Source organism: Ammodytes marinus, assembly GCF_949987685.1.
Source record: "Ammodytes marinus genome assembly, chromosome: 21".
NCBI classification, from domain to species: Eukaryota; Metazoa; Chordata; class Actinopteri; order Uranoscopiformes; family Ammodytidae; genus Ammodytes; species Ammodytes marinus.
In genome coordinates, this window is record NC_137225.1 from 14992823 (window position 1) to 15006155 (window position 13333).

Here is a 13333-nt window from a genome sequence, read left to right on the forward strand (position 1 = left end):
TTTATAATGTGATGAACATCTAATGATTAGTTAAGGAAAATAGTATTATTACAGAGGAAAGAGGATGTGCAGTTACTTCGAACATATCATTTCAAAACACCTGGAATAGAGAATATCTGCGTGCATGCACGTGTGTCAGTATGTGTGTTAATTTGTAATGGTGTGTTTGTTATCAGATGATCATATTGAATCTGAATACAAAGAGCTCTCTAGGTGTAAAACTGCTGGGTAAGCAATAGCTAATGACTCCTGTGATGCTCACTGTGTCGTCAGGGGGTATCAGGTAAATCAATTAGGGAACACCATAGAGGATGGCAGTTGGTCTTCAGAGATATCAGCAAGAATAAAGTCACAGGGGGCGGAGCAGACACTGTAACCGTAACCCCAAGAGGAATGCAGCTCACCTGTCTAACGAAAGTTCCTGAAGCCAATTCTAAAGCAGTTACTATGCTACAAAGGGATATGTGTGTGTGTGTGTGTGTGTGTGTGTGTGTGTGTGTGTGTGTGTGTGTGTCTTAGTAGCAAAGGGGGAAGTGGGGAGGTTATGGTAGAAATTAATTAAGAAATCTTTTTCCCACATGTACACTCAGGGGAGAGAGTGTAAAATATGTGCTTCCCTTTGAACACACGCGTGACGTGCCATTGACGTACTCATATGCCAGATTAGGCAGTTTCAGAGTTGGCTGGCAACAACAGGTTGGTAAACTGTGATTGCAAAACCAGTTACTCCCATGTTTGGTTGACCTTCTCCTCTCTGTTTGCAGCAAAAGCCTTTAAGAATCAAGATATAACATGTTAGTAATTTACACAAACTCATCAGGAAACGTAGCAGTTAACATCAAATTAAATGGTTTTGGAGTGTGTTCTTCTCATCCAGACTGCAGAGCAATTAGTAAGAAGAAAAGTCAATGAGAAGTTTGTTTTTAAGCCAATTGTTCTTTTCAAGTGCATTTAAAAATGTGTAATTCAACTTCCACAATATTACTCAAATCTTTTATTATGAATTGCCCCTTTGGGATTAATCTAGTATTCTGAATATTAAGCATTCTACTCAGGTTTTCAAAGACCAACATTTTCTGAGAAAGGTACAAATATGGCTAATAAAAGAAGATAGGAAATGTAAGTCTGACTGTGAAATGGTTTCAGTCAGAATACTACATTAGCCTTTTAGGTGAATATATGATACTGAATGTTGACTGTTACTGGGTCAAAAAAAGCTCCATTCGTAGTTTTTATTAAGTAGTTGCAGGCACTTTAAATAGATAAAAGTCAAACCTAAGTATAACTCTATTCCACTTGGCTATTCTAGCACTCGTTCTACCACCTGCAGCACTTTCTACCACTCATTTATTGTTGTGTTTTGCAGTGTTGCCTAGAGACGATGCAGGACCTCATTGTGGGGGTATGATTGTGGGGAACTACATTCAGACCCATGGAAATGGGGAGGGAGGGGATTATGCCTCCATTGGCACTAGGTCTGACTGTTGCCATGGCACATCCATTGTCCCCTCCCCCCAGCACATGGTCATGGCACAGAAACGTCCAGTGAAAATGGTCCTGTTTAATGCATTAATGGCATGTGTTTTTAGGGGATTTATTTGATTCACTCAGGTAGAAGTAATGAGGTCAGCTACACCTTATCACCTTGGCGATTTGGTCCAGTGGGGTATCTCATGACAGATAAACTCAAACAATGCATGAATCAATTAAACAAGTTACTCAGATTCTCCTTTACAATAGGCCTACAATCTGCATTTGTTTCCAGTCACCACATGCAGTCATATGGAGAAAATTGCCTTTGCCTAACAGTTTCAACATGTTTGCTGTATTTCATAGGCTATATTTCAAACTCCCAGTGAGACTCAGCTCCCAAGTAGTATGAGTCATGAGAGGAAGGTAATCACAGGCAATGATGTGGACCGCTGCAGGGCAAGCCCCGTTGTGGAGGAATACCCTTGAGAAAGTCCACGCCGTCTGCAAACGACTGCTCATATAGGTCTTGGGATCGCCCTGGTCGCATAGCCAATCGTGTACCTCGGTGTATATGTTGTGAGTCCTTATGTCCAATCAGTGTCCACGTTATTTTAGCTGCTTTGACGCCATTGGTCGATCTTACACAAGGGCGTTTTTTTTTGCTCACTCCAACAGCACCATCTCTGGCAGGTGGTGTGTGCTTTAAAGCCGTACAGTAGGCTAATGTTTATGACGATAGGTAGGTAGTTATAGGGAAATAAACACAATTTAGGTTATCCATTTGTCGCTTTTTGTTTGCCAGTTTTGCGTTACGTGCTATTACGTTTCCTTTGAACCCGCCGGAATCGCGTTGAATGAGATAAACGTCGGGGTTTCCCTCTCTGAGCCAGACACTTTGTGCTTCACGGTCGGCGGTGAATTAGACAACTGCTCCTTCATCATGCAGCTTCTGAGGAAAAGACGGAAAAGCCCTACATGTTGATTATATTTCGCCGGTGTGCGTCTGAATGAGAGAAAAAAACCTCCCGACCACGGCTGACACGGTCCCACATCCTGGAGCTGCCTCACCTCATCCGCCGGTGTTGAACACAATATGATATGTTGATGACATTTTTTTTGGGAAGTGGTCGTCGCCTTTTGTTTTCATTTCGGGATACGCGATATGCGGATCTGTGAACGCAACGACACGAAAATGAGCGCAGGGTTTTTTCTGCATTTAAAATGAGGAAGCGCTTTCATAAATACCCAGAACATGGCAAGAAGATCTCGTTGTCCGTGGGCCCGGATTTGAGTAAAATGAAGAGGAAAGAAGCAAATGCAACAGCAGCATGATTTTTTTTTCACCCCCGACAGAATGACACCAAAGGAGGTGTAACGGTGGCGGTAGATGAAGGCGATCTGGACAAGTTTTGAGTCGCTCATAATGAACAAAAATACTTTGCTGCTCGATAGCAGACCGTTTCCAGAATATTGAAAGATTTATTTTCGGCTTTGGGAGATTTTTCTCATTAACCATTAATCTCTTTTCGCATTGCATTTGTTATCTTCTTTATTATATATTTTAATTATTTTCATAATTTTTTTGGAGATCCGGATCCAGCCCTGATTGTTCAATGGAAGTATGTTATCAGTTGCCGGTTTTGCCTCTTGACAGGCCGGTTCCCAAGCATGTCCTCAGCCGGAGGGGAGCCATTAGTTTCAGCTCCAGCTCTTCTCTCTTCGGGGCTCCTGATCCGAGACAGCTGTCACAGGTAAATATTATGAAAAATCGTCATCGTATACTTATCTGAATTTATTTTCAAAATTGTACTGGCTCAGGCAATCACACAAGCAATCACCCCCCCCCCCTCCTTTTTTAGACAAATATCTGAATAATCCATAGGAATCTTGCAGGTGGTTGTTGGATATCTAGTCCCAAACAAACACAGTGAACATTCACTTGCACAGAAGCACACCACATTCTCTTATTTGTTAGACTTAAAACTCACACCAACCAGCCATCTCTTTAAACCACTTTGCATTTGTGCATTTGGCCCACAAATAAAGGCCCTCTTAGCTTCCACTTTAGCCAGCACTGACTGCTTGGGACCTGCTGCGTTTGCTAGAAGGAGCGTGCCACACTGTTATTTATGTTAACATCCCTTGACACATTGACAGAAGAAACATAAATCATTTAGTCATACTTGAACTTCCTGCTTTCTCTGAGTCTCGGATCTCTCCAAAACGTGCCTCTATTTCTGCTCTGCGATGAAACAAAATAAAAAGTATGTCACAACAACATTCTTAGTGTTGCGGTGTCACGCTTTGCTTGACTCTCATGTAAACCGAAGAATTCACACAGAGCTATAGCACATACGCCAAACACTGAGTTACTGTTGTGTATACTATAGCATAGCGTGGGTCTCCAATGATGGCATTTGGCCTTTGGCTAGTGCATTTGCTTAACTACTTGCAACCTCAGCTCAAAGAAAAGCTGCGCATCAAGTCATGAGTCGATGAACTTCTTCCCTATAGTGTTACGCTTTTAAAATGGAAAAGCATCCTCACTCTTGCTTTGGTAGTTTTGCACAAAGGCAGCAAGGTGTATTATCTTCACTTTGGGATACGTCCTGCCAGTTGGTCATGAACAGAAACTCCCACAGTGTTACGGGCTGTCTCCAGACACATTAACTAGTAAGCATTAAGTCACTGTGAGAGCATCCTCTTCAATGGTCTGTCCATTAGTGCTTTGTGCAAGACGCTGCTCCACATAACCAACCATGTGTGTCCACTTTGAACCCACCACACCATCTCCCTCAAAGACTAATGCATAGCCCTGTCTATCTAAGGCCGTCAATGTTGCTTTCTTCCCCAGGGTTATTAGTACTGTTAACAGATATCATGAAATGTTGGATAACATGGCTAGACAAAACTTATTTGACCATCCATTCACTTCCAGTCATTATCTTACCATGCCATCATCAATCACTGCCTTATAAAACTAATTTGAGGTTCTGATGGTGTCCTGCTCCTTAGTGGCTCTTCTGCCTTGTTTCTCAGTCCGCCACGCAAGGGCAGGATCCCTGGAGAGAGTCCCAAAACCTGAGGAGAAAAGCCACCTCAGCACAATGCTACATTAGACTGCTCATCCTCTGCATACACACAACAGACAACAAACAGTAAAGATATTGTGTCCCTTGGTCAGGTTCACCAGTTGATTTCTCAATTGGGCCACAGTTCACTTTCAATCAGCAGGTGTGCAGTTATCGTGCTCTTTTGCTGTGAAAAAAGGGTCATTTTCAACAGGCAGCACCCTTTGTAGTGTCCAGTGAGTTTCCAGTGAAACAAAAATTATCTGCATGTTATTTTTCTATGGAGACTTTTAAATTGCACAAGGTTTACGAACACTTTCTATGCAAAAACAAGATGTGACAGCGAGGTATTCAGTTATTCAACATTAAGGCCTGCTGATAAAGTCATCTGTGTTTTTTTTTTCTTTTTTTTTCTGACCAACGGTAGAATTGCGTGAACATGCATGCACACACAGGACACAGCGCTGTGTCATTCAGCCTTTGTCAAAGAGCAATTACACTTCTACAAATATTGTGTTTCGGGCCATATTTATGACCATAAGGTTGCGTTTGTCCCTGTTGGCTGCTGTGTTTTTGTGTGTGGTTCCACAGGCCTGTTGTTTGTGGAAGCCGTTCGGGGCTACCATTGCAGAAAGAGGCAGTTAGGCATGTGTTGGGCTCTGTGGGCAGTGGTTTGGCTTGCTGCCAGACTCACAGATGGCTGGAGTCTCAGTCTCTTTTCTTTCTCTGGCTATCTTGTTCCGCTCGCTCACAAGCGCCCTCCCCCCGCCCTTGCAGATAAAGACATTTCCTCATGTAAACGAGAGTACGAGAGTACGCGGAATGCTTATGATTGGGTGTAAATATGCTGTTGAAGAGGCGTTGAACAGCTTAATAAATGGGCTCATTTATCTTTTACAATGGCCCTATTGTTTTTATTACAATGCATGTCGGCTGCTTGTTAATCAATGCCTAAAAAGTTATGTGGAAGAGGCGTTGAATTTTGCTTGTAAATAGTATTGCATGGTGGTTCCCTGTGGCTTCTCTGGAGTGGAGGGTAAACCAGGAGTAGGAGACAAGGTGTAGGTCACAAAAAGGACTCATGTGGTTTTCATTGCTCTACAAAGCACACATGTGTTTGTACTTACAGTTAGCTTTCATTTACACACAGGCTGTGTAATTAATAATAAGAAAAAAAATCCAGCAGAGATGCAAGAATCAATAAACAGATGCATGGCATTGATGAGGCCCGAGCAGTCACATGGCTTTTGGCGATAATGGCAGGAAAGCAGATTAGACTGTAAACACTGACCTGCTGTCAGCCTAGTCCATCATATCACAGTCAGAGATAACATCAGGAGTGTGTTGGCCACTGACTCTAGAATGACTCCTTCTCATTTTCGACGTCTAGGGACAGGGGATGGTGATAGGCCTGTGAGTAAGGGTGGGAGATAGCATTGCTTGTTTTCATCCATGCACTATGGATGTTTTCTGTGCAGAGCGCGATAAGGGAGTACACTACAGGGCTTGTTTCTGAGGGAGTTACTTTGTTGATTATAACTGAAGCGATACATTTATTTTTTTCTTTCTGCGCAGCGCCGTCAAATTGACATAGTTTCAGGATGTGGTAAGAATGCTGAAGGAGCTGTTCAGACTCAGAGCTTGGTGTTTCACAACAGTTCACAAAAAAAAAAAAAAAAAACTGAACTCCCTCTCTCCAAAACTCTGGTTTACTGCGAAATGATCTGGAATGCATGGAACTGTTTGTTATCAAGAGAGGATAAGCATTATTTAGTAAACAAACCGGAGCCAAACCTTACATACTCTCTCTTGTTTCTCTGCCCGTCTGTCTTTCTCTGTAAGGGGCCCCGCTTATCACATGACCATTTTGTTTTTGTGCTGCAGTGTCGGGTGCAATCGGCCGTGAGAATTTGGCTCCACACATCAACACACTAACGGACACAATGTCAGGGGCTCTGGGTGAATATTAATCATATTTACTGTAGTGTAGTGGACATGTGAGACGAGCCTATACAGGAAGGGGGAATTTATTTACAAGTGCTAATAGTTTTAAATAGTTGCTCACAGGCACTTTGGTTGGAGACATGGGTTTTGTTTGCCTTCCTCAGAAGGTTAAGACTTCCAGGCAGGGAAAGGGGGGGGGGGGGGGGGGGGGTATTATGCTGGCCAAGAGAAGCAATTAGAGCCTGGGGATGATGTTTAAAAGCGAATGAAATTCCTTTGCAGGGTAGACAGCCTGTGAGAATATGAAGCAAGTCTCCCCCTTCCCCCACCCCTGAACTCTACTTCTTTCATAGATAGAGCACCGCTTGGAGTTATACAAGGCCCATGAAAGCCCTCTGTGTAAAGAAGGCTAAAATAATTTTAAGACAATTTCCCCGCCACTAAAACAACCACAAAAAAAAACATTGTTTGTAGATCTATCACTCCTTGAATAGCATGCTGCTTTGTTCTTTGGCGTCAACACTGCTCTGTCATATGCCCGGCTGAGGCAGCAAGCCAGTTCACCCCAGGCCTCTCAAACCAGCAGCCCTCTCTCAAATACTCACTGCAGCTGGAGTGTGTCAGAGTGGACAGTGTTCTCATAAAACACCCCTACAACAGGTAGACTCCATCGAGGGCTGTTGTGTTTGCGATGGCTGGTGCACAAACACACACATACACATAAGTACTCAATCAAACCAAATCTGTCCGCATTTATGGCCTAGCACTCAGTTACTGGAATGTGCCGTCCCACACAGTGCGCTGCAAGAGACCATAACTCAGAAGGAAGCTTTCAGTTTATGAAACCGTGCTGAGTCTAGCTGCTTTTATCTTATGCATTTACATGTGTGTGCTTGGTGTGTGTGCATGCATTGCTTTGTGTCTGATATGTCAGTTTATATGAATATTGCTGGCTTCCTCATTTGCCTGGGCCCAGTTGACCTTGGCATGGTCTAGGCTAAACCCACATTTTAAAGCTAAATTACATTATGAAATCATGTCTTGTGTTTGACAAAATTTGTTATTTTGTGGAGAACATAAAATTAAGCATAGATAAAGGGGGGGTCATTGGAGCAGTGTTTCTTGACTTGAGAAAAGTGTTTGACACTGTCAACCATGAGATACTAATGGCAAAATTGTCTGCTTTTAATATTTCTTCACGTACTGCACAATGGATGAGATCATATCTTGAGGAGCGAAAGCAGTGTGTCAGATTGCAAAATACAATATCTGATACCTGTGAGAACAACTTAGGTGTGCCTCAAGGGTCAATATTAGGGCCACTGTTATTTAGTATTTATATAAATGATATGCCAAACATCTGTCCATCTAATGTGCAATGCCAACTGTATGCTGATGACGCAGTTATCTATGTTCATGCAAAAAATACAGAGCAAGCCGCTCACAAACTGACAGCTGCAATGGACAGTGTTTCAGAATATCTAGAGTGCTCCCAACTGGTTCTTAACCTAACTAAAACAGTCTGCATGTTTTTCTCAAAGAAGGCCTGTGACAAAAATACAGATTCCATGGTATCAATACAGGGCCAAAAACTTACAGTGGTCCAGGAATTCAAGTATTTAGGTGTTGTTATCGATTCACAATTAAATTTTAAGCAACAAGTAAAAAAAACAGTAAACAGAATGAAATTTTATTTATCCAACTTCAGATACATTAGAGAAAATATGCCATTTGATTCAGCAAAACTATATTTTAATTCAATGATTATACCTCATATGACATACTGCATGACAAGCTGGGCATTGGCATGCAAGACCACGTTAACATCTGTGGAAACAGTATTCAAACAAGCCATTAAGATTTTAGATAAAAAAACGAAAACCTATCACCACTGCAATATCTTAAAGAAGCACGATTTACTGAGTTGGCAAAACATGATCAAGTATGCAGACTGCACCCTGGTTTTTAAAATTCTCAACAGACTCGCCCCAGCGCCATTGCAAATGTTTATAATACAAAAAAATTAAAGTAGATCCACCAGGGCAACTTCTCGAGGTGACTGTATTGTTCCTTTTAGAAAAAGTGCCTATGGACAGGCTGTATTTTCATACCGTGCAACTCATACCTGGAACACACTACCCGCTGCTCTACGTGAGCTTCCCACTCTTGGCTCTTTTAAAAAACGTCTTAAAGTATGGCTGCTGGAATCTCAAAACTGTTCACACAATCTATCATAGATTTTTATTTTATTTTTTAACATTATTTGAATAATTGTTTTTACTCACTTGTTCTGTCGGTTGCATGTTTATTATTTTTATTTTTTTTATTTCCTTTTAGATTGTCTGTTTTCATTTATGAGTACACGCGTATGTTTGTTTTATGTGATTGGTGTCGACCAATCAAGGGACAAAGGATGCAAATTAGCACTTGCTACAATCCTGTATATTTACATGTAAATGTCTATTAATATGCAATGTCCCTTTTAAATAAATAAACTTACTTACTTACAAATGGACATGTGAAAATGCAGCACCAGTGGGCAGTGGACCATTGAATACCAAATTACGTCGGACTACAATATAAGCTCAATCACAATTCTATGATGATAAGACCATGCTAGAAAATGACACTGCGCTGTTTTGAATTTGAGTTTTTTAATCTCAGCCCACACATTTTTGATCTGAACACGCACACACATAATAAATTAAGTGTGTTTCCTTTGAGCACACATCAACACAACATGTTGTAGCATCTGTTTAACTGTAGTCAGAAAATGATAAACACTGAGGGCCTTGGGTAACTCACACTGTCAGATAATTTGACATCATGTGACCTCCTGACATCAGAAACCTGTGTGCCGTGACCCCAGGCAGCTAGACTAAGCCGAGATAAGAAACAGATCCTATGTAAACGAGCTCACATGGAATTGCTGGAAGCACAATGGGCAGACTGTTATGCTAGCAGTAAACTCCAAACAAAACCGATTGCTTGTTCTCAGACTGCTGCGAGCAAACACCCAACTGCAACTCCAGGCGTTGGGTTAAAGGGACTCATAGTAAATGACGTCCTGCCCACAAAAAAGTATAAGAAGTTGTAATAAAATTTGTAAAGTTTTATGGAAGTAAACATGGCTTTCAACCAATTTGGGACACTGTTAGCATTACTGTGTAGTCTAAAAATGAAGGAAAACATTTCAACAAGCTTGGTTGCATCCGATTTGATGCTTTTATGGTCCAATATATTTCTTGTTGAAATATTCAAAGGGTATTTAATTTCAATTATTGTCAAGCCCCACTTCACACAGGTTTTACTTATAGTCAGTTTTGAGAAAACTGCTCAGTGCTCACCCAGAAAAATAAGTACATTTTTACCATAGATAGTAAATAATATGGATGTAGCATCCGGGCTGACCTCAGTTATTCACACGGCATCCAATGATCCTGGTTTGTGCGCGTCGCCATTTTGTGAGATTTTTACTCCGCCTCACGTTGGGGGGAGGGAGATAGCTGACGTATAACTCCGAGGCAAAGTGGGGGACAACGGGTGGAGAGCTGTCACTCAAGAGATCGCGCGAATACATTTGAACTTCCAAAAGAATAAAAACTAGCGTGGTCCAAAAAAATTCACCCCCCTCAGTGTTGTCATGGAGATATGACTTAAACATACAGACTAGAATGTTTTTTTAATCCAGGCCTGAAATAGGTGTAATAATGCTGTGAACACGGCATGTTTAACATTGGAGTCGATGAGAAATGGCTGTCTTCTGCATCCAGCCCCCAGTAGCACTTCCGGGTTACTACAGTTGTGGTCACTTCCTTATTGGATGCTGGTAAAAATCGCTGAGGTTGGGGCTTGATTTTTACGCATGCATTTCAAATACCACTGCACGCAATTGGATTGCACTACAACCAATCAGAGCAATAAACAAGGTGACATAAGGCCCTGTTCATTTAGCGAACAGCAGGGTGAACTGGTAAATAAAAATGTTGCCGTGTTTGGTTGGCAAAACAGAACATTCTTTCTTGCTAATGAAAGTTTTTAGTACTGTTTTCCAAATCGTTAAGTGTTGAAGCCAAAGCCGTTTCAACTCAGCCATATTTGTTGTTTACCATCACGGCTTTGACGGCGCATGCATTGCACAGCACTCTCGTCATCTGGCTAAGCCCGCCCCAGAGTCCCATACATAGGGCCCTGGCCCGCCCATATCAGAAAGTGCTCCAATGGATAGTGTCTAGACCAACAGGCTGAGCAAATTTAGATTTCGCTACAAAAGAGCTTCAACTTTGACTTGATTTAAGACCTATCTAAACACATACAGTGGCTTGAAAAAGTATTCATACCCCTTGAACTTTTCCACATTTTGTTACGTAACAACCACACACGTACATTTATTTTATTGGGATTTCATGTGATAGACCAACACAAAGTGATGCATGATTGTGAAGTGGAATGAAAATGAAACATGGTTTTCAATTTGTTTTATAAATAAAAAGTGCAAAAGTATTCAGCCCCCCTGAGTCAATAAGTTGTAGAACCACCTCTCGCTGCAATAACAGCTCCAAGTCTATTTAGGTATGTCTCTACCAGCTTTGTAGGGGAGAACGGGGTAATTTGTCACACGGGTTGGTTGTCACAATCGTTATATCTCGGAACCAGAAGGCGCTGTCTGTGAAATTTTGGTATGTAAATATCCAGAATTGGGATCAGAGGTCACCTACATAGTCTTCCTTGGAGTTAGACTGCTGAATTTGAGGTGAGACGACTGTTTGTGTTTTTCATGTCAAATTGAAAATATTTAGCTCCTCAGTATTTTTCTTCTAGGCTTTTACACAATGGGTTTATAACAAAACACTTGTTACCCATACAAAGTGTGAAGGGTAAACTATAGTTTAGATTGTGGTTAGCAAGCTAATTAGTTGTCAGATGGTTGTTGGCCTTGATGCTAGCAAGAAATTCAAGTTGGGGTTGGTCGTCATATTTTTTGGGGGGTTGGTTGTCACATGTTATCTCAAGGCTGCAGCCAGAAAAGGAACCCAATAACGAAAGAAATTGTCAAGCTGTATCCTCACTGACACCCCAGAGAAGGAAAGAATAGAGCAGGAAAAGGCAGCTAGCATGCAAAAGAAAAAAGGGCAACAAAATCAAAACAACCCAGTGCATCCCAAACTAGACCAGCTGCCAAGGCTACATTAAGTTATGTAGGCCTATTTGTCAACTTGACAATGCAATTAAACTTTCAAATTTAGTTCTACTTTCTTGCCTTCTTTTTAAGATTATTCCCATTAAGATTACATTGTGACAAACAACCCCATAGTGTTTGACAACCGACCCCTTGATGGGGTTGGTTGTCACAATGTGTAAGGGTGTCTTTGATGATTAATTTCTTCTTTATTACAATAAGATAGAAAAAGTGAGGGGTACACATTTCAAGCCAACACCTTAAGCTTCAATTTAATGTAGGAATGACTATTGAAAGATGTTTAGGTGATAAGCAATTCTCACTAGAGTAAAAAGTGTGCCTACTTACCCCATTCTCCCCTACATCTACAGACTAAAATTTTTGCCCATTCTTCTTTGCAAAATAGCTCGAGATTCAGCATCAGATTGGATGGAAAGCGTCTGTAAACAGCAATTTTCAAGTCTTTCGAGATATTTTCAATTGGATTTAGGTCTGGACTTTGACTTGGCCATCCTAACACATGACTTTGCTTTGATCTAAACCATTCCATTGAAGAGATGGCTGTATGTTTAGGGTAGGTGTCCAGCTGTAAGGTGAACTTTCACCCAGTCTCTAGTCAGTTGCAGACTCTAAAGGCCAGGACACACCGGCCCGATAATCGCTGTCGGAGAGTCTGGAAGGGGCGGGGACACGAATCTGTTTGGTGTGTGCCGTGACGTCGGTCGTCGGGCTTCTTTTAAACATGTTCAATCGGCGGCGGGCAGTCTTTCAGTTGGAGCAATTTGATTGGTGGAGGGCTAGCGAAACAGTGAAGCCCGGAAGTGAGGCGGGTATCACAAACAGCTAACAACAGTTCACCATTGTTTTAATGTGTTTGTTTGTTTCGTTCAGCGAGTACTAACATGCATCAACCCTTGTTGACTGCTCGACACCATGCTCGACACTTTCTGTTAAAAATGGTGCTCTTTATGGTCCATAAATATAAATATGTATTTATTTTTTTATTTATTTTTTTAAGATATTTTTTGGGCATTTTTATGCTTTATTTGATAGTGCAGAGAGACAGAGGTGAAATGGGGCAGAGAGGGGAGTGACATGCAGAGAACGACCGCAGGTGGGAATCGAACCCGGGTTTTCTGCCCTGTATTTGGCTCCATCCATCTTCCCATCAACTCTAACCAGTTTCCCCTTCCCTGCTGAAGAACAGGACCCCCACAGCATGATGCTGCCACCACCATGTTTCACGGTGGGGATGGTGTGTATATAGGGTGATGTGCAGTGTGAGTTTTCCACCACACATTGCATTTTGCATTATGGGCAAAAACTTAAATGTTGGTCTCATCTGACCTGAGCACCTTCCTCCAACCCTTGCCACGAACCATTCGGGGGACCAAACTTGAAGTTTCTGGCCTAAATGCAAAATGCAATGTGTGGGGGAAAACACACACTGCACATCACCCTGAAAACACCATCCCTACCGTGAAACATGGTGGTGGCAGCATCATGCTGTGGGGTTCCTGTCCTTCAGCAGGGACAGGGAAGCAGGTCAGAGTTGATGGGAAGATGGATTGAGCCAAATAAATACAGGGCAGAAAAACCTGTTAGTCTGCAAAAGACTTGAGATTGGGTGAAGGTTCACCTTCAATGAGGACAACTATCCTAAACA

The 13333-nt window shown here is 41.8% G+C and overlaps 1 protein-coding gene across 2 annotated transcripts in view; it reads left to right on the forward strand.

Annotated features, from left to right (window-relative positions):
- Window positions 1–2217: 2217 nt before the first annotated feature.
- pde7a (phosphodiesterase 7A) overlaps window positions 2218–13333 on the forward strand; it is a 25934-nt gene continuing 14818 nt past the window's right edge. For both annotated transcript variants that reach the window (XM_080050389.1, XM_080050390.1), the window contains exon 1: window positions 2218–3224. In XM_080050389.1, coding sequence (XP_079906515.1) covers window positions 3087–3224 — 138 coding nt within the window. In that variant the 5' untranslated portion in view covers window positions 2218–3086. The remainder of the gene's footprint in view (window positions 3225–13333) is intronic.